The sequence below is a fragment of the Sinocyclocheilus rhinocerous genome, unplaced genomic scaffold (genome assembly GCF_001515625.1).
Source record: "Sinocyclocheilus rhinocerous isolate Xijiao unplaced genomic scaffold, SAMN03320098_v1.1 scaffold35, whole genome shotgun sequence".
Taxonomy (NCBI): Eukaryota; Metazoa; Chordata; class Actinopteri; order Cypriniformes; family Cyprinidae; genus Sinocyclocheilus; species Sinocyclocheilus rhinocerous.
The window spans coordinates 846,914-866,020 of record NW_015661991.1 but is presented as its reverse complement, the minus strand read 5'-3'; the positions used below and the strand labels follow the sequence as shown (position 1 = coordinate 866,020).

The window sequence follows — 19,107 nt, the reverse complement described above, 5'->3', positions numbered from 1 at the left end:
AATAATAATAATACTTTGACTGGTAGTGTGTATAATATATACTATTTCAGGTGTAACATTCCTTTTTAGTGCTCTTGATTGATAATTCTTTTGATAATCTTGATTGATAATCTTTTGCAGTATACAATAGTTGTAATTCTGCTGTAGAAGTGCACACTCATGCATACATATAGCCTCAACATCGGAAAACAAAGAGTAACTTGTTCTTGCCTCTTGTTTAACCAGGCAGGGAAAATGCATGTGAAAAAACCTCCTACATGTTTCTGAGGAAAGAACTGGCAGTGAGGTTGGCCAATACGATGAGGGAAGTCACCTTGTTACCCACCAATCTTCAGAGCCAGCCATCCGTCAAACTGGTCGAGTCCTGGTGAGGAAGTCAGGTGTGATGATGAGTGTGAGCTGTGAGTAAACTGTGACTGGGTTTGGTGTAAAGGGCTCAGAGTGATTGCTTTGAAGAAATGTGTGCATACAAAGAACATGTAGCAGAATGTAAATGTAATGAAGCATAAGTCCTACAATCTCTCATGTTTTTTCCCCCCCATTTGTATCACCTGATGGAGTTTAGGCACCTTGCCACTGTCACCTTTGTTCTGCTTAGTTGAGGTTCAAAAGACACTTAATATCAGTGTTGGGCAAGTTACTTCCAAAATGTAATACATTATATATTACTAGTTACTGTCTTTTGAAAGTAATTAGTTACATTACAATATTACTGTCTCTGAATTGTAATGCGTTACACTACTTTTGAGTTACTTTTGAGTTACTTTCATCCAAAATATCCACATAAGTATTGTAAAATGCCAAAATGTAGTTTATTGCTGTTCATACTACATTCAGTGGAGTGTAATGTGGTAGGTCTATATAGCATAAAATATGAAATCATATTTAGATACCGGTATGTAGGTCTACATTAATGTTACGTTGTAGTTTAGTTAAAAAAAATATAGTAAGCACAAATCGCATTATTACATTCATAAATAACACTGGTAAATAAAGCGAAATATTATCATGTACAAACAATAAACACAATACCTAGCCTATAGGCTATTTTGAACGGTTTCAGAAGAAAACAAGAATGAAAAATATAAGTTGCTAAACAAGCCAAAATGAATTAGGCTAATTCAATGCGAAACTGAAAGCAAACGGCGTTCTCGCGCAGCCTACCTCTCTCATTCGGCATTAATCCAATTAAATGTGTCCATATTTGCGATGTATTTGAATGCTTTATGTAATCCAAGCTTACTTAACGCACTTAAAAAACATCCTCGTCACATGAGCAAATGTGTGTTTGGCCCGAGCTCAGGCTGATCGACACGGATTGTACTACGCAGTAGGCTACGCACTATTTAAATTAACCAGTGTATCTATATGTTTGGTTGACTGTATTTTATTCTGATAATGAACAGGCTGCAACGTTTGCAATGCTGTATGTGTGTGCGTGAGGCGCCGGCGCGATCGAACAGCGGAAACAAACAACAAAAAAATACTCTGTTATTTTTGGTCATACAGATCATTCGAAACTGCAATGTGTTTACTTTTATTTCTGTCATCTCGGTTTCCTTTCCCTGGACTTTCGTAGAGCGCCGCGCCACACAAATAGCATATGAACCAAACTCAGCAACATAGCCTATCTCTCAGTCTTTTCCTTTCGTTTTGTTAATCTGTTAATTTGGCTATTGAAGTCAAATATTTCGCACATTCATTCATTTTATATATAGGCTATGATTTAATAAAAACAGATTTTATTTTTAGTTAAACTTAATTTTTGTTGCTCGTCCGCCGTCTTTTTCTCTTCTCCGACCCCGCAGCTCTCTCTCCGATAGCTTAGTGTTAGTGGCACCAGTCTAGGTGTTTCCAGGTTTTACTCGTGCTATTTCTCCATGTTGGGAGTTTGGTTTCGCACATATTGCACCATGCATTCTTATCCTTTTCTCCGATGAACTGAAAATAACAGGAGTGTGTCCATCTCACAAATGTAGAATCCGTCTCTGCAGTCATCTCAACCATTTAATTCCAGCATCAGGAAATAGACAAACTATTTTACCCGCGGGATTTTTTTCTCTGGTGCTGTTTTGCGGTGTTGGTAAATTCACCACTTAATTTTGAGTTAAAATACGTTGTTGTAACTTGCGTTACTGAGATTGTAACGAGTAATAATATTACCCAAATTTGATTAGTAATGCGTTATATTACTGCGTTACAGCAAAAAGTAATATACTACTGTAATATTATTACTTTTGTAATGCGTTACTCCCAACACTGAAAATAGCTAACATCAAAAGTGTTAAACAGACTCTTGTTTTAACATTCCTTGTGTGTGAGTATTGTTAACCATTGCAATTTCGGACATTATGACTTTTTTCCATGCACAAAAAAATACAAATAGGCTAATAATAATAATAATAGTATTAGTAATGATAATAATTTATTTGTGCGTAGCACTTTTTAATAAGGGGAAATGAGTGCGCCTGATTGCTTGTTTATCATAGCCTAATATGTTTTAAATAAAAAGAGGCCTACATCTAGGTAAATACAAATAAATAAAGCCTAAAATAAATGCCACAAACTAAGGAAAAACTGAATACGAAACGTTGTGAATCAAATAGTCTAACTCAAATATTGTAATTGCTCGTCACACTTGATTTGCATATGTCAAATTCGCGTAAATTCACTGAATGTCTCCCACATGCAGTAGATGTGAATAGCTAGAGATGCAGTACAAAGAGGTTTGTGTTAATGTGGATGCGCATCGCCCCGCCTCGCCTCGTGCAGCTGGAGCTCCTCTGATCTCTCTCTCTCTCACACACACACACACACACACACACTGTACAGACACCAGCCGCTCTCTGATCACACACACACTGCACAGACACCAGCCGCTCTGTCAACATGTTTCTGCTCGGATTTAGCCTGTGCCTGGCCATCGTCCAAGGAATTGTCCCCGAGATATCTAAAACAGACATGGACATCATTGCAAACATGGAAACAAATGTTGAAGAAGGACAAACGCCACTGAGCGATATATTCAAAGAGGTGGAGGAACTGATGGAGGACACGCAGCAGAAGCTGGAGGACGCGGTGCATCAGGTTTTTGCTTTAAAATACAGCCCAATTATTGTTCTCCACTAATGAATCTCTCTCAGAGTACATCTGGGGAATGATTTTAAACATCTCTCATAACTAATAGCTTTTGAGTTTTAATAATAGCATCACTGGCTGCAGCACATGCCAAATCTGAGCAGAGTTTTCCTAAAAATGATCCATCACAGTTTAATTAGATAGTATGGACATGCTATGAGATATTAGAAAGCAGAGTGAAATTTTCATATAAACTGAGATTGACTAATATTGTTATGACCAGTAAGGATTATTTTCATAATCTTAAACTACACGTTTTCATACTGTTTTACCTGTGAATACCATTGTTAGGTGTTATTCTTAAGAGATCTCCCAAATTTGCCATTGTTCATCAACTTATATTTATTTATATATATATAAACTGATGACCATGAAGTGAATATAAGTATACATATTGGTTAAATTGATTATCAGTCTATCTTATAGACCTTTTACCTCTTTACACAAAAATATATAGTCAGGTAAAATCGGTATGTGCTTAATGTGGTAAAATCTAAAGTGGTTTAAAAAATATAATTTCATATTACTGATTAAACCTTTAGACAGTTCCCACTGTGAGGGAACTCATTATGAAGTTTCACATTCTAAAGAATTATAAAGTTGTGCAAATCATACAATACTTTAGTTATATATGCCCAGAGCTAAAAAAGTTTAATTAGTAAGAAATTGCTCTTTGTGAGGACAGTCTATAAAATTATTTATTTAAATCCCACTTACCCAGTTATCAAGAACTGAAAAAGTTATGGAAATTCATTGGTCACCAGTTGTGGAAACCTTTACATCAATGAAAGTGATTTTTAAGCGTCACTTAATGTAGAAATAGCTCATTTGATAGCTGGGAAATTGTACTTATTGCAGCGTTTTCCTTTTTCTTTTTTTTTTCTCAGATGGACAATGAGACAGCAAAATCCAGCCTCCATCCGCACAGTGTCTCTTCAAATCTCCAAAATTACAGCAGTAATGAAATCATAGCTGGGAATCAATCCATTTATACTGCTGAGAGAATCAATAAGGTGGGTAAAGAGCTTTTGTCTGGTTCAGTAAGGCAGTTTAAATACAGTTATATGGCTCTCCACAGTACTTAATTCTGATTGGTCAGATCATTTGGCATAATGACCACTTAAAGACCCCCTGTGGTGAAAATCAAGTTTGCAAATTCAAAACCTTTGCTGTGCATTTTCGCCTTAAATCTGCAGTATACCAAAGACAGTCTCAAAAACGCGGTTTGAAACAGTCCGTTTCCTACCATCACAAACATGTAACCAATCCCGTCAACTCAAGGGGCGGGGCTTTTCATATCATTAGCTTTCTAATGTGTCATTTTCCAGTTTCTTCTCACATACTAAAAGTATAACTCAAATCATTATTTTGAGTCCATTTATTCATTAATGTGTTAAGTGATAAGTGGGATAATGTACAATCTGAATATATTTAAAATGAATGTCCATCACATTAAATGCACGATAATATTAAACGTGACTGAATGAATTTCTGTGTTTTTACTCCCAGACAACGGACAATTCAACCGAAGATACAAACAACTTGACAACCATACAACCCAGAGATAAAGAGAACAGCATTGATCACGTAAGCTGTCTGTCTTGTCCATCTATCTTGCTGTCTAATTGTTTTTCAAAAACCTGGTATTTATCTTGCTCAGCCAGACGCTGCCACAACCAAATCCCTTTTATTTGCACACATCTTCTCAGAGACGTCAGGAGGAATAGTGTTCGGGAAGAGGAAATAAGGCTGTCTGCTGTGTATTGCCCTGCTCTTTTAGATGGCAGGGTTCTGGATCTGAGGTGACAGTTCAGCTGACAAGGCAAGATAATGCCAGATAATCGATGGATCTCGTCTACGTCTCGTCTTTACGGATGCATTTGATGTCTTAAATCCTCTAATTCCAGTCGTCCAGGAAGCTCGGACAAAGAAACCAAAAGCACAAGCCAGTTTGTAGTTTATTGAGCAGTTTATTGCACCTTCAGATAAAATGTAAACAATATTCTCCAAAAAGTTTGCATGTTTTTTGTTGAGTATCATATTTTATATTTTAAGGCTCATATAGTATGTTATAGGAGAATATGGAACTCATACTCGAGAAGGAAACAACAACTCATTTTTATTTAGAGGACTAAACTAAATATAAAAACTTTTATATTACTAACAATATAAAAATTATTTGTATGTTTACTTTATAAAAATCATTTAAGATTTCACAGTAAAAAAGACTTGTTTGCCATAACCAATCAATTAGATGGTTTTCCAGCAAAAGTTTAATGTTGATCATTTAGTGGCATGAGAACTTTGCATATCAAAAGATTTTACGACATTGCATATTAAAGGCTTTATAGGGTTAAAATATCTTATGTACTCATCTGAGCGATCTGAAAATGACCATAAATTTATAAACCTTATAAATTAAATCAGAAGTGAGAATTATTTTCATGACCCCAAAAAGCACTGGTTTCCATCCTGTATTGATGTATTTCCTGTTGAAACAGGAAGTTCCAGAGGCTCATCCTCCCATTTTAAAATAGCTATTATAAAACAGATAGTTCTACGGTCCTTGATTCTGATTGGTTGAGCCACGTTCGAAGCTGTTGTAAATTACTCTACAAACATACACCTTTGTTTACGTTTGTGTGTTGCTCGGCAACCACTTTGTTGGAACCACAACCATTTCTGAGGAACTACATAGTTTGGCGGAAGAATCTTTAGTTACCAACATTCTTCAAAATATCTTTTGTGTTCTGCAAAAAAAAAAAGAAAGTCATACCGGTTTGGAATGACATGAGGGTGAGTAAATGACAGAATTTTCATTTTTGGATAAACTGTCGCTATGAGTCTGATTTATAATAATATAATTGCAGTGATTGCATTTAATAGGTTTGAATCACTCGTTTGATTCTTCTAAAGGTAATGGAAGGAATTACTTTTTCTCTGTTAAATATTTATGAACCAGGATGAAAAAGGAGGGAAATGGAGCATTAAGGGATAAAAAACTTTTTGTCCAACACTTCAGCATCAGCCTAAATGTGGGGATGTAGAAGCGGAAGAATCATGTATTTATTAATATCATTACACTTTATTTGCTCTGTTTTATTTTGTGAAACCTTACTACGTAGGCTATATGGAATAACCGTTTTATAAAAGCAATAAGCCCCGTGAAGCTGTGGTTTACAGTAAATTTATAACAGCTAAGGGTGTTGCAATGCCCCTTAGCTGTTATAAATTCACTGTAAACCACGGCTTCTTGGGGCTTATTGCTTTAATAGACATAAAATCGCATGAATGAGGATTTGCTAGTCAGTTGCAGGTGGTATAAGAGGGAGGGACATTTGTTCTAGACAGCATTTGATTGGACAAAAATCTGTGTAGTGCAGGATGAGTCATGAATATTTTGGTCTATTTTTTCCAGATGATGTTTTTCCATTTTAAACATGTATATTTGCAAAAATAAACATTTAGGAGTGTACTAGCCTATAGACAACCAAACAGATATTGACTAAAATCACAATTGGTCATCCAAAAATGAAAATTTTCATTATTCACTCACTCTTGTGTAATTTCATGTCGTTTTTTTTTTTTTCTTCAGTGGAACATAATTGAAGATAATTTGAGATTTTTTTCTACACAATGGAAGTCAATGGTAACTAGAATGGTTTAGTTACCAACATTCTTCAAAATATCTTTTGTGTTCTGCAAAAAAAAAAAGAAAGTCATACCGGTTTGGAATGACATGAGGGTGAGTAAATAAGGGCAGCTACTGTCTCTACGAAACACAGAGCTCCAAGTGTCTGCCCTGCAAACACACTGATGCGGTAAGCGGTTTCGAATTTCACAGACCAGGCACATTTGAAGTACAACTGACCTCTGCTATTATCCAGTAAGAGATCATCTAGTTTGCTTATTACATGTTAGGTGTTCAGCCTAGTTCGTAGTTATTTTCATTTGCTCATTATTTTCTGCTTTCTCTGGGTCTCTGCACAAATATAATACGCAGTAATGTGGCTTTCCAATAACATGATGCAACTGAGCCTGCATTGTGACTGCATTGCAGTACGAGCGAACCTGGAATCTGATATGCCGAAGCGTTTCTCCTTTGGGTTTCACATCAAAGTGCACAGATTGCTAAATATGAGCAGCTTCTTCGGCCCAAGATAGGACATATTGAGTTCACCTCGCGGCACAGGAAGTAGGGGAGCCAACTAAGCAGAATACAGATGTGCATTACTCTTGCAGGATATTGTTGAAGCAGATTCTAACACCCAATCAAAACAAACTGTGTCTGCTTATTAGAGAGCCTTGCTAAGGCTTTGAACAAACATAAACATATGTATAGAACATTGTGCTAATAGTTTTCTAAGATTTTCTTTTAGCAGATAATAAAAGGGTGAAAAAAATACATTGGAGGCCTGCACTGAGATGAAGCAATAAATAGTAATAAACATACAGCATGTCCTGAGGAGTCTGATTCTTGAACAAATGACTTACAAGCCAGTTCTTTTTAGTGAATCAGTAGCATAAAGTCATTGACATAGTCACCACTGACAAGCTACTACTAAATATATTGTAGAAACTTAATGTTCTGTAAAGCTGCTTTGCAAAGTTTGATTTGCTGGAATCGCTAATGAATGATTCTTATGAGCCAGTTCTTTTTAGTGAATCAGTGGCATAAAGCACAACCTGCAGAGTTTGATTTGCTGGAATCGCTAATGAATGATTCTTTTGAGCCAGTTCTTTTTAGTGAATCAATAGCATACAGAACAACCAGTAGAGTCTGATTCCCTAACAAATGACTCTTATGAGAAAGTACTTTTTACTAAATTAATAGCATACTGTGTAACCTGCATGGTTTGATTTGCTAATGAATGACTCATTTGAGCTTTTTATTTTTAGTGAATCAATAACATACAGTGCAACCAGTGGAGGAGTCTGATTCTCACACTAATGACTCTTATTAGCCATTTTTTTTAGCACACAATTGCAATGTAAACAAGTGGAGTCCAATTCCTGAACAAATGACTCATGTGAGACAATTCTTTTTAGTGAATCAATAGCATGCCGCACAACCAGTGGAGTCTGAATCCTAAATGACTCTTATGAACCAGGGCCCGTATTCACAAAACATTTTATCTTACCACTAAGAGTTCTCCTAAATAGCAGTAAAAGAGTTTTCTCTTAAAACCAATTCACAAAGCTGTTGAGACAAATACTTACTAAGGAATAGAGAGAAGTCTTAAGCTAAGAGTAAGGGCGGGGTTGACCTCGTTGCTATGGATGATGTCAGCATGCGTAGTAACTATGCACAAAGTGATTGGCTGATAGGGGCAGGCTCTGTCAGAGATTTATACATAGAAATATTGCAGATCACGATTTTATGTTGTCATATTCAAATAAAGGTTTAAAAATAAAAATGTTAATTGCCACATATAATGACGCTAATGACGTTAACAAATCATTAGCCCATCCATGAACATGATTTCTGCCCGAGTCCCGTCGGATTGCATCGGCTGTGGGGATGAAGACCACAACTCCCATGATTCCACACTCAGTCACAGCGTCATCAAACTACGCCTTTGTCTCTTTGTTTATTTTGAATACACGCCCTCTAGCGGCAAAAATTACATATTGTGCCTTTAAGACTTCTCTCTATTCCTTAGTAAAAGTTTGTCTCAGCAGCTTTGTGAATAGGTTTTAAGATAAAACTCTTTGCTAAAAACTTTTACTGCTATTTAGGAGAACTCTTAGTGGTAAGATAAAATGTTTTGTGAATACAGGCCCTGATTCACATACTGAACCACAAGTTTGTATTTTTGTCCGTGTAAAGATCTTTTACAAGAATTATTTCACATTTCTGAGATGTTAAACCTGTTCTGTTGAAATCTTAATTGATCTCATTTATAACACAATGCTGAGAGCAGTAAATGCAACACTGTGCTTTTTCAGATATGAAAGAATCATTAAGGAATCTGAATCATTACATTCTTAACGATTCTTATTCTTACTCAGAACACTTGAGCAAAACCCTGGCACTAAAGTCTGGTTATGTCTAGTCTTAAATATACTCTTACTTTGATCATTTTTCGTGAGGAACGTGTGGTTTGATGAGTGAATTCTACAGTCAGTGTTATTGAGATGCATTGCTGTGCATCAGTGTCCTGAAAGAATACATTGTTTGATTCAATACAAGCATGAAATATGTATGCTGAAATATTTTAAGAGGTCTCAACCCATTGTATGTCCTGCATCTCTTCTCAAGACATGCACCAATGATGAGGAATGCTGTGTGGGACAGCTGTGTGTGTGGGGTCAGTGTGCAAACAGCACAAAGGGAGAAGCAGGAACCATCTGTCAGTGCCAGAGTGACTGTAAGGACGAGTTCTGCTGTGCCTTCCATAAAGGTATGATTATCTTGCATCATATGAGCATGTTACATTGTCTGTTAAACATCTTGATCTGCACCTGCTGAATAGTGCATATATTGTTAACTACTCGTTTTAAATTTTCAGCCCTGCTATTCCCAGTGTGCAGCTCTAAGCCAATAGAACGTGAGCGCTGCATCATTTCAGCCAATCACCTGATGGAGCTGCTGTCGTGGGATTTGAAGGGGGAGGGTCCTCAAGAGCACTGCCCATGTGCCGGTGATCTGCAGTGCCAACATCTTGGGTAAGAAGCCATCATCTTCTGGCTGTTTTCACTTAACATGACATAAAAATGTACATATTTAAATATTACATATTAATATTTATACACTACCAGTCAAAAGCTTGAAGGAAGATTTTTTTCACCATTTATTTGATTTAAAACGCAGTAAAACAGTAATATTGTGAAATATTATTACTATTTGAAAGAACTGTTTTTTTATTTTGATGTATTTTAAAATGTAATTTATTCTGGTGATGCACAGCTGAATTTTCAGCATCCTTACTCCAGTCTTCAGTGGCACGTGATCCTTCAGAAATCATTCTAATATGCAGATATTTGCAGAAAACAAGTTCCTGGCCAAACTCTAGTTTTTAGTGATCAACTTCTATTATGTGCACTATTTAAGAAAGACATTTTAAATAAAAGCAAGGTTGCATTAAACTGCTAAAAAGTGAGAGTAAAGACATTTATAATCTTATAAAAGACAGTGGCTTACCCTCCTTGTGACGGGTGTCAATGATTGTCTTCTGGACAACTGTCAGATATCAGCAGTCTTCCCCATGATTGTGTCGCCTAGTGAACCAAACTGAGAGACCATTTTGGAGGCTCAGGAAACCTTTGCAGGTGTTTTGAGTTGATTAGCTGATTGGCATGTCACCATATTCTAATTTGTTGAGATAGTGAATTGGTGGGTTTTTGTTAAATGTGAGCCAAAATCATCACAATTAAAAGAACCAAAGACTTAAACTACTTCAGTCTGTGTGCATTGAATTTATTTAATACACGAGTACTAAATAAATAAACTTTTCCACGACATTCTAATTTATTGAGATGCACCTGTAGTGCTGCTTTAAGCAGCGAAGTTTTTCAACATTGATAATATAAGAAATGCTTCTTGAGCTGCAAATCATTGTATTAGAATGATTTCTGAAGGATCATGTGACACTGAAGACAGGAGTGATGATGCTGAAAATTCAGCTTTGCATCACAGGAATAAATCATATTTAAATTATATTTCATATTACTGTCGTTTTTCCTGTATTTTTGATCAGCCTTGTTGATGTTCATGAAATAATATATGAAAGATTCAAATTAAATTGTGGTCACTCTCTTTATCAGACGAGGTGCACTGTGCCTGAAGAGTCAGAACTCCAGCGAGGAGGAGCTCACTGACACTCTCTACTCTGAGATTGACTACATCGTCTAGTGAGACTCGAGCCTGTTTGACAGACAGATGAAGAGAAGCTGCTGAAACAGACATGAACGCTTCATCGTCACTCCAAAGCTTTGTAGGAAACGCCTTCATTATAATCACCCAAACAGCTGTGAATGTGCAGCAGAAGGCCTGAATCTAAAGACCGTTCACACTGACGGCGATTTGAAAGTATCAAGCTGCCTGGAAGCCATTCATTTCCAAAGAAAGTTGGCGATTTGAGAGGACATGAGTGATGGTTGGAGGCATCAAATGACACGACAAAACTTCATGCAACAGTCACATGCGAGATACTGTAGTTGAGTGAGTTACATTCCCTGCGACTTTGATTCATCCGCTTTTGCATAGGATGATGATTTGTTTAATTGGATTTATGATCCGATTTTCAAAGCTACGGCCCGTAAGGGAGCCCAGCAGTAATATTTGGGCATCCAGCAGATCAAATCATTGTCAGTGTGAACAGCCCTCAAGTGTTGAAGCTCAACTGTGGCTTCTGAGCACTGGAAAGAAGCACTTATTATTAATGTACAGTATTAATGCTTTAAGAATACATCAGGCAGAAAAATGGAAAGAGGAAAACTCTGTTGAGAGCCAATCCCATCTTAGTTTAGTGTAGCAGCCGAAGTGACGCACCCATACAAGAAACCTCTAATTTACCCACGTAATGAACACAAACTTGCTCCAGAAAATAAAAGGTTGAAAAAAAAAAAACGTTGTTTATATCTTTTATATATAATATTTTGAATTTTTCAACAGAAATCCACTTATATTAGTTGCAATATTTTTTTGTTTTTTGTTGAGAGTTAAAAGATGTAAAGGTGTGGTCACATTTACTGTTGTTTGCCAAATTTTTCACAGACGAAATCCAGTCAATTCAATAGGAATCTGTGCAAATTTCGCATGAGAGTGAAAGATTTCCCCATGCAGATTTCACAATGCATTCAATTTGGTCACATGAATTCACTGTATTAACCAATAAAAAAGCGGCTTGGTTTGAAAATGACTTCTGTGTGAGCTATGCTTCAACCATGGCTACACTATTAACAACAGACATTTTTTTTGCCCATAAAATTGCCTACACATTGCTAAAGTGACTTCACCTTAAAAGTGTGGGTTTAAAATTTAATGTCAGTTCGGAGAACTTTCGCAGACTAAATGCATCCATTTCAATAGGAATTCATCCATGCAATTGTGAATTTTGCACAAGGGCAAAGATTTCCCCTTGCAGATTGGGTTCAAGTTGGTCATGTGGATCTGCCCATTGCCCAAATCACAGCTTCTTTTTGAGCTGTGATTTATATATTGCTATACTTGACAACAGCCAATGGACATTTTTTTGCATGAAATGCCGTTAATGTGACCACACCTTAAGACTACGCAAACACCACCGGCACATGAGAAATCAGTACTATTTATGAATGAACCATTTTTGCAGCTTAAAGGGACAGTTCATCCAAAATTAAAATGATTTACTCACCCTCAAGTTGTTCTGAAGATTTTAGAATTTCTTCTGTTGAACACAAAAGAAGATATTCCGAAAAATGGTAGCCATTAACATCTAGAGTATTTTTTTTAATACTATGAACGCCAATGGCTATCGTCAACTGTTTGGTAACCAGTGTTGGGGAAAGTTACTTTTAAAAGTAATGCATTACAATATTGCATTACTCCATAAAAAAGTAACTAATTACGTTACTTAGTTACTTTTTATGGAAAGTAATGCGTTACGTTACTTTTGCGTTACTTTTTAAATCTGGACAGGGCTTGCTTGTTTGTTTTTAAAGTAAAAAAGTTATATTTTTGACAAATATAAAAGCCTTTTCACACGAAAAGTGAAATGAATAAGCCTCAAGCTGAAGGGAAAGTAAATTTACATCCGTACAGTAGAATGCAGAAGAAGAAATTTCAACACACTTCAGCAATAAAAAAAGACACACAAATGTTTGTCTAGAGTAATTTTTGCTTATTAGTATGGTTGAACTGGATCATCGAAGGTCAGAAGCAAAGACATTGGTTAATAGAATGGGATTAAATACATAAAGGATATTTGTGTTGTTTAACATTTAATTATTGCAGGTTTGCGTCATATTCTGAGTTGCATTATTTTTATTCATTTTGAGGAATACAGAATCAGTGTTGTTGTTTTTTTTGTGAGTGAAATGAATTAATGCATATTCATATTTATTGTAGAAAGAACTACAGTAACACCTATTTGTGGGTGAGATGAATTAATGCATATTCATATTTATTTTAGAACTACAGTAATATCTTCTGATTTCTCTCAACATGGGGACAGGAGAGCTGTCAATCAATAAATTGGAGAAAAAAAAAAAAAAGTAACTTGCGTTACTTATTTGAAAAAGTAACTCAGATATTCTCTTGTAAATTAAAATGTAATGCGTTACTTTACTAGTTACTTGAAAAAAGTAATCTGATTACGTAACTCGCGTTACTTGAAATGCGTTACCCCCAAAACTGTTGGTAACCAACATTGTTCAAAATATCTTTTTTACGTTCAACAGAAGAAAAACTCTTATATGTTTGGAACAACTTGAGGGTGAGTAAATGATGAAAAAAAAATCATTTTTGTGTGAACTATCCCTTTTAAAGACATCTTAATGTTTTGTAGGTTATAGTATGCTAACATAGTTTTATATAATTTTTAGTATAATTTCATAAAATCAAGCTAAATTTGATTCCTTATATAACCCCATAAAATAGCAGATCATATATTCTTCTTTAAAATATGAGCTCTTCGTATACGTCAACCTGGAAGCAGGCAGACAGAGATTGATGCTTTTTATTTCAGTATTGGCATGTCTATTGTGAACAGCTTCTGGCAGCATTAGGAGCCCAGGAACCCACAGCGGTTCGGTCGAGCTCCGACACTGGCGCTCCTCCAGTGGGGCGTCCGCACCCTCCGCTTTCCAGCTATGCGAAAACAGCAGCGAGAAGCATTTCCACGCATGCACACACGCAAACCTGCCACATCCGAACCCACAGGCTCTGTTCACATTGTGCAGAAATAAAAACCAAAAACGAAAAAGAACACATGACATGTCTAAATGGAAAAAGAAAAGCCGAGTACAGATCAAAAAATTAAAACACGTGCCATTAAAAGTCACTCACAAGACCTAACGTTGTCATCAGTCTGTAGTGAAATAATTTACAAGAAAAAACAAAAACAAAAAAATGAATCGAGTGAACGAAGCGCACTACTTGATTCATATCGCCCTACTCTTAAAGGCTTGCAAATTCATATGTACCAGTGTCACTAGCCCCATTAGGAAGTGTAGTGAGAGGAGGAGGGCGTAGCTCCCTACAAAGTGGGCGGAGCTTCAGCAGTCAGTAGGCAACACCCACACACAAAAGGAAGCATGAACTGCAAGAATAGAACCTCTTCAGCCAGAAAAGAAGCATTTAATTTCACAACTATGTTAAATAAACAAAAGGAGAGATATCCCAATATTCAAGTGAGAGCATCATACCCAAAACTTCAAGTGAAAGTGTCGATCGAAGAGCTCTACGCAATGGAAGATGAGTAGTGCCGTCACCCCGCGGGCGTTCGGAGGTGGCTGGATACGTTACGCGCTGTGCTCAAGTGCTGAATAGACTCAGGATGATGGACGTCGAGAGCGTGAGAATTCGATGCGTGCGATCGCATCTCAAAATCAGAGAGTGAGTGATGGACAAACAGCAAATGCAGAACGACGGGATGAAAATCAATGGAGATGGTGCACTGAGAGTGCAAACAGACGAAAGAAATGAAGAGGGCCATAAAATATCTCTCCCAAACTGCCCCCTTTCCTCTAACGAGTGCACCCGTCTCTGTATTATTAAATTGATTTATCTGAATGATATTGAACTTGAAATAGCTTTTGCACTTCCCTTTAAACTTTACAGTACAATAAACTATGGTGCACAATAGTACTCTGAGCCACACTATGCGTTCTGGAGCTCAAAGAAGAGAGCGTCAGCCGGACAGCACTGGTGACGTTGATTCAACGTGGGGCCCAAACGCCAAGGTCGCTGGCGAGGCAGCGCTACACTGCAGCTGGCAGGCCAGATAGAAAATAGGGAAGGATAGTTTCCTCCCCCTCTCAGTCCTGTCCAGGGTCTTTGGTGGGCCCTCCGTCTAAGTAAATTTTGAGGGCCTTTTCTTTGCGGGGGGAGTAGCTGACCCGGTGGCCCGTCTTCAGAAGGCGGCTGCTCTCCTTCTTCATCAGTTCATTGCGCTCCTCCTCAGACAGCTCCATGAGCTCCTCGGTGCTGTCCCTGCAGAGACGGGCGCAGAAATGCATGGTTGACTAATTGACCAACAAGCAACTAGTTAATTACAGATTAAGATGACTAGTCGGTTTATCTTATCTTTAATAGCAATGTTAATATTTAAATTAAAGGTAGTTTTATTTAAAGCAACTAATTTATAATTTTGACTTGTGGATTTACATTAAGGATAATATAAATTCATATATTATTATTCATGACAAATTTACATAAATCGAAAAAGTAATTTATAAAAAAATCATTTAAAATATATAGCAATAAATCTATTAACATTTTATATTGTTATAAAAATATTAATTTACTTTATTATTTAAAAAAAAATACATATTTACTAAACAATATAATATATAACATCATAATAATTTATAAAATATATGAATATAACAAATATATAACATTGCTATAAAAAAAATTTTAAAAGATGATTATTTAACCAGGACTTAAGACAGCTAGATGACACTTTTTGTGGACTTTTGCCAAAAAAAACTAAACAGGGATCTCTGGATGCAGATAACAACAACAACAACAACAAATAAGTACACATTGTTCATTTACATACACTACCAACATTGTAACAATACAAAGCTGGTTGAAATTTGAAAAAGTTGTTCTTGAACAATTAAAACTACATTATTAAAACAATTCAACACTCATTCAATAAAATAAAAATAAATGTAATATATAACCAGCCTAACATAACTAACATACACTAGCCTAATTGTAAAGAGTTTTCACAGGACCAACTAAACTAGCCTTTTGGACAACTCACAAACTGGTTGATTCTGAAAATGTAACAATACAAAGCTTGTAGAAAATCAGCAATGATATTTAACAATTAAAACTACATTGTTAAAACGGGAAATTAAATTAAATTAAATTATTAAATTAAATTAAATTACCCTGGAGCACAAAACCAGTCTTAAGCCGATGGGGTATATTTTTAGCAATAGAATATTACAAAATAAAATTATAAAAATAGATTTATAAAAAAAAAAATAAAAAACATTGTATGGGTCAAAATTATCGATTTTTCTTTTATGCCAAAAATCATTAGGATATTAAATAAAGATCATGTTCCATGAAGATATTTAGTAAATTTCCTACCGTAAATATATTAAAACTTAATTTTTGATTAGTAATATGCATTGCTAAGAACTTCATTTGGACAACTTTAAAGGCGATTTTCTCAATATTTAGATTTTTTTGCACCCTCAGATTCCAGATTTTCAAATAGCTGTATCTCGGCCAAATATTGTCCTATCCCAACAAACCATACATCAATGGAAAGCTTATTTATTCAGCTGTGCTGTATATGCAATTTCAGAAAATTTACCCTTATGACTGGTTTTGTAGTCCAGGGTCACATATAATATAATATAATATAGCCAATTCATAGAACCAGCTAACCAGTCTGTATTTTTGAATATATAATTTCATTACTTAACTAGTTTAAAAACTAATAATCAAGTTTATATGTGAAAGGGAAAGGCTTTACCTGTAGAAGATCACGGCGCCATCATCACAGATGTAGAGTGGCCAGACATTGAGGGTGGAGACTTTAGGATTCCAATCTAAATCCTGATGGATCTCCAACACTGACATGTCACAAGGAAAAGTTCCTCGTCCCTGTAGGAGCAACAAGACAGTCAGATCTGAAGCACTGCAGGAAGGGCATCTGAAACTCAACCAAATCTGTAAAATGTAAATGTAAATCTGATACGCAAAGACTGCTGTACCTTGGCAAACTCCAAGTTCTCAAGAGGAATTCCACTCAATTCACTGAGCTGAGGGAACAAAATATGACATTAACACTCAAATGAAGAGGAAAACGGACCCACTTTATATTAAGTGGCCTTAACAACTATCTACTTACATTTTAAAAATTCCTGCATGTAATTACATCTGTAATTATTTTCTGTAATTACATTTATAATTACAATGATGACCCATCCCTTACACCTTAACCCACCCTTAAACCTACCCATACCACCAAACCTGTCCCTAACCATACCCATATCGCACCTCAATAGCAGCAGAAGTGTTTTGCAATACAATATGAACACACTAAGTACATTGTACTTATTTTTGATGTAAGTACATAGTAGTTAAGGCCACTTAATATAAAGTGGGACCAGGAAAACAAAGAATTCCAAGCATTTCATACTCCACATACCTTCTCCTTGAGCTCCTCTACGCTGCTGCTCTCCAGCACCACCTCCCGGAAGGCCTCCAGGTTCATCTGGGCTGGGCACCAGCGACGGGTCAGAACCGCTAACTGGGACATGGACTTCATGCGCTCCGGTTCTACAAGCAAGAAAGTCATTAAATGACAAAATACATTGGGCTGTTGGACTAGAATATTTATGACAACTATCATGGCCATGACGGTCTTCACCTTCAAGGACTTCTAGGAACACCTCCCAGTTACTGGAGATGTTGATGTCCTCCTCATAGACGTGATAATCCAGAAACACTGTGCCTGGGTTCTTCCAGGTCTTCTTCCTGAGTCTAAACCTGTGACACACAGAGCGACACACATCTTGTTAGTATTCTGAGGCATCAATCCTCCTGCGCTGTGAGTCAGTGCATTTAAAAGGTCAGTTGCTGCAGTCACTGCAGCGTGCAGAAGGTGGATGTGCTTCCAAAACTGCTGCAGCAATTCATGAGTCAGGCCTGCGACAACAACAGCCATCCCAAGAACAAGAAAACATGATGATTTTTCATTACTTTTTCAATAAAAAAAACCTTAATTGAACATACAATACATCCGAAATGTAAAAGTATGCAACTTATTCCACTTTGCAGATTTAAAGTTTGCGTTCTTTTAATTCAGCTAAGAGGTCACGCCATGACGTATCAATCCTCTATTGGTCACACATGATATGAAAATGTCATAGTTCATCAAACTTGTACTTTGGAATGCAGTGATATGAATGAATATGAATATGATTGGAAGTCAGTGTAATGAAAAGTGTAGTGTGACCACCCCTTAAACTGCAAAAATGGTTTGTTTCATAGTCTGTGATTTTGCAAAGGCAAAAGGAAACACATGAATATGTTAACAAGCCACATGTATACAACAATGTCTTTTCAGTAATCACTGTTACTCATTGCACATGCTAAAAGCTTAGCCAATCATTACAAAAGATGTTTACATAGATGAAAAATCATGAATGTTCCCGGTGCAAAAAAACTTTTGAGGCCCCGATATACTTTAAGTGAAATCGAAGAATGAACTGGTGTGGTGTCATTTCAAACACAATCAAGTCAAAAGTTCATTTCAGGAATCAAAACCAAAACAGCTAGCCAAAGCAAAAATTTGGGGGGAAAAAAAATCTCAAAATACCTCTTCTTTGATGTGGTTAATTTCTTCCGTTCTGTCAGGAAGCTGCTCGTTTTAAAGCAAGGTTTTGGTTTGGTTTTTTTGGGATGGAAAATTCTCAGACACCACTGCTTTGGCTCGCATCTCGACTCATCTTGGATGAGTATTTTGACTGTTTAGGAGTTGTTGTTTTTTTACAAAGTACTACTGGTGCCCAGATCGAAATTTATAACCATTTCAAATAGGCATTTTCCGGACCTCTGCTGGGAAGGAAATTTAGAGACCGGACTTTAATTGATTACCCCTGATTTGAAGCACTCTATTGTATAAAGTGCCATATGAATAAACATGACATGACTTGACTGGAGTGCCAAATTGCAGAGCTCTGGTAAACATATCCACATCACTGTGATCAGATGCTTTTAGCTTCGGTTTTCTTATGGCTGTCATTTTTGTTGCAAAGAGCAATGAAGAACTTCACCGTTCACTTCATTTCAGG

General features: G+C 36.4%; 2 protein-coding genes across 2 annotated transcripts in view; one reads left to right on the top strand and one right to left on the bottom strand.

The window, feature by feature from the left end:
- Nucleotides 1-2,845: 2,845 nt before the first annotated feature.
- LOC107727090 (dickkopf-related protein 3-like) lies at nucleotides 2,846-12,586 on the top strand. The gene is made up of 6 exons (XM_016536852.1): nucleotides 2,846-3,087; nucleotides 4,026-4,151; nucleotides 4,648-4,725; nucleotides 9,401-9,542; nucleotides 9,651-9,807; nucleotides 10,906-12,586. The coding sequence occupies exons 1-6, from the start codon at nucleotides 2,890-2,892 to the stop codon at nucleotides 10,991-10,993; spliced, it is 789 nt and encodes a 262-aa protein (XP_016392338.1). The 5' UTR covers nucleotides 2,846-2,889; the 3' UTR covers nucleotides 10,994-12,586.
- Nucleotides 12,587-14,095: 1,509 nt separating this feature from the next.
- Nucleotides 14,096-19,107, bottom strand: part of LOC107727082 (ubiquitin carboxyl-terminal hydrolase 47-like) — a 38,551-nt gene continuing 33,539 nt past the window's right edge. The window contains exons 24-28 of the mRNA XM_016536845.1: nucleotides 17,682-17,800; nucleotides 17,460-17,590; nucleotides 17,023-17,070; nucleotides 16,782-16,912; nucleotides 14,096-15,274 (exon numbers count right to left, since the gene is read on the bottom strand). Of these exons, the coding sequence (XP_016392331.1) occupies nucleotides 15,100-15,274; nucleotides 16,782-16,912; nucleotides 17,023-17,070; nucleotides 17,460-17,590; nucleotides 17,682-17,800 (604 nt within the window). The 3' untranslated portion in view covers nucleotides 14,096-15,099. The remainder of the gene's footprint in view (nucleotides 15,275-16,781; nucleotides 16,913-17,022; nucleotides 17,071-17,459; nucleotides 17,591-17,681; nucleotides 17,801-19,107) is intronic.

Bases quoted from the DNA above. Each gene is read 5' to 3' on its own strand.
- LOC107727090 (XM_016536852.1), top strand. From the start codon at position 2,890: ATGTTTCTGCTCGGATTTAGCCTGTGCCTGGCCATCGTCCAAGGAATT. The intron at 9,543-9,650 runs GTATGATTATCT...TTAAATTTTCAG, and splicing joins CTGCTGTGCCTTCCATAAAG to CCCTGCTATTCCCAGTGTGC. The intron at 9,808-10,905 runs GTAAGAAGCCAT...TCTCTTTATCAG, and splicing joins CTGCAGTGCCAACATCTTGG to ACGAGGTGCACTGTGCCTGA.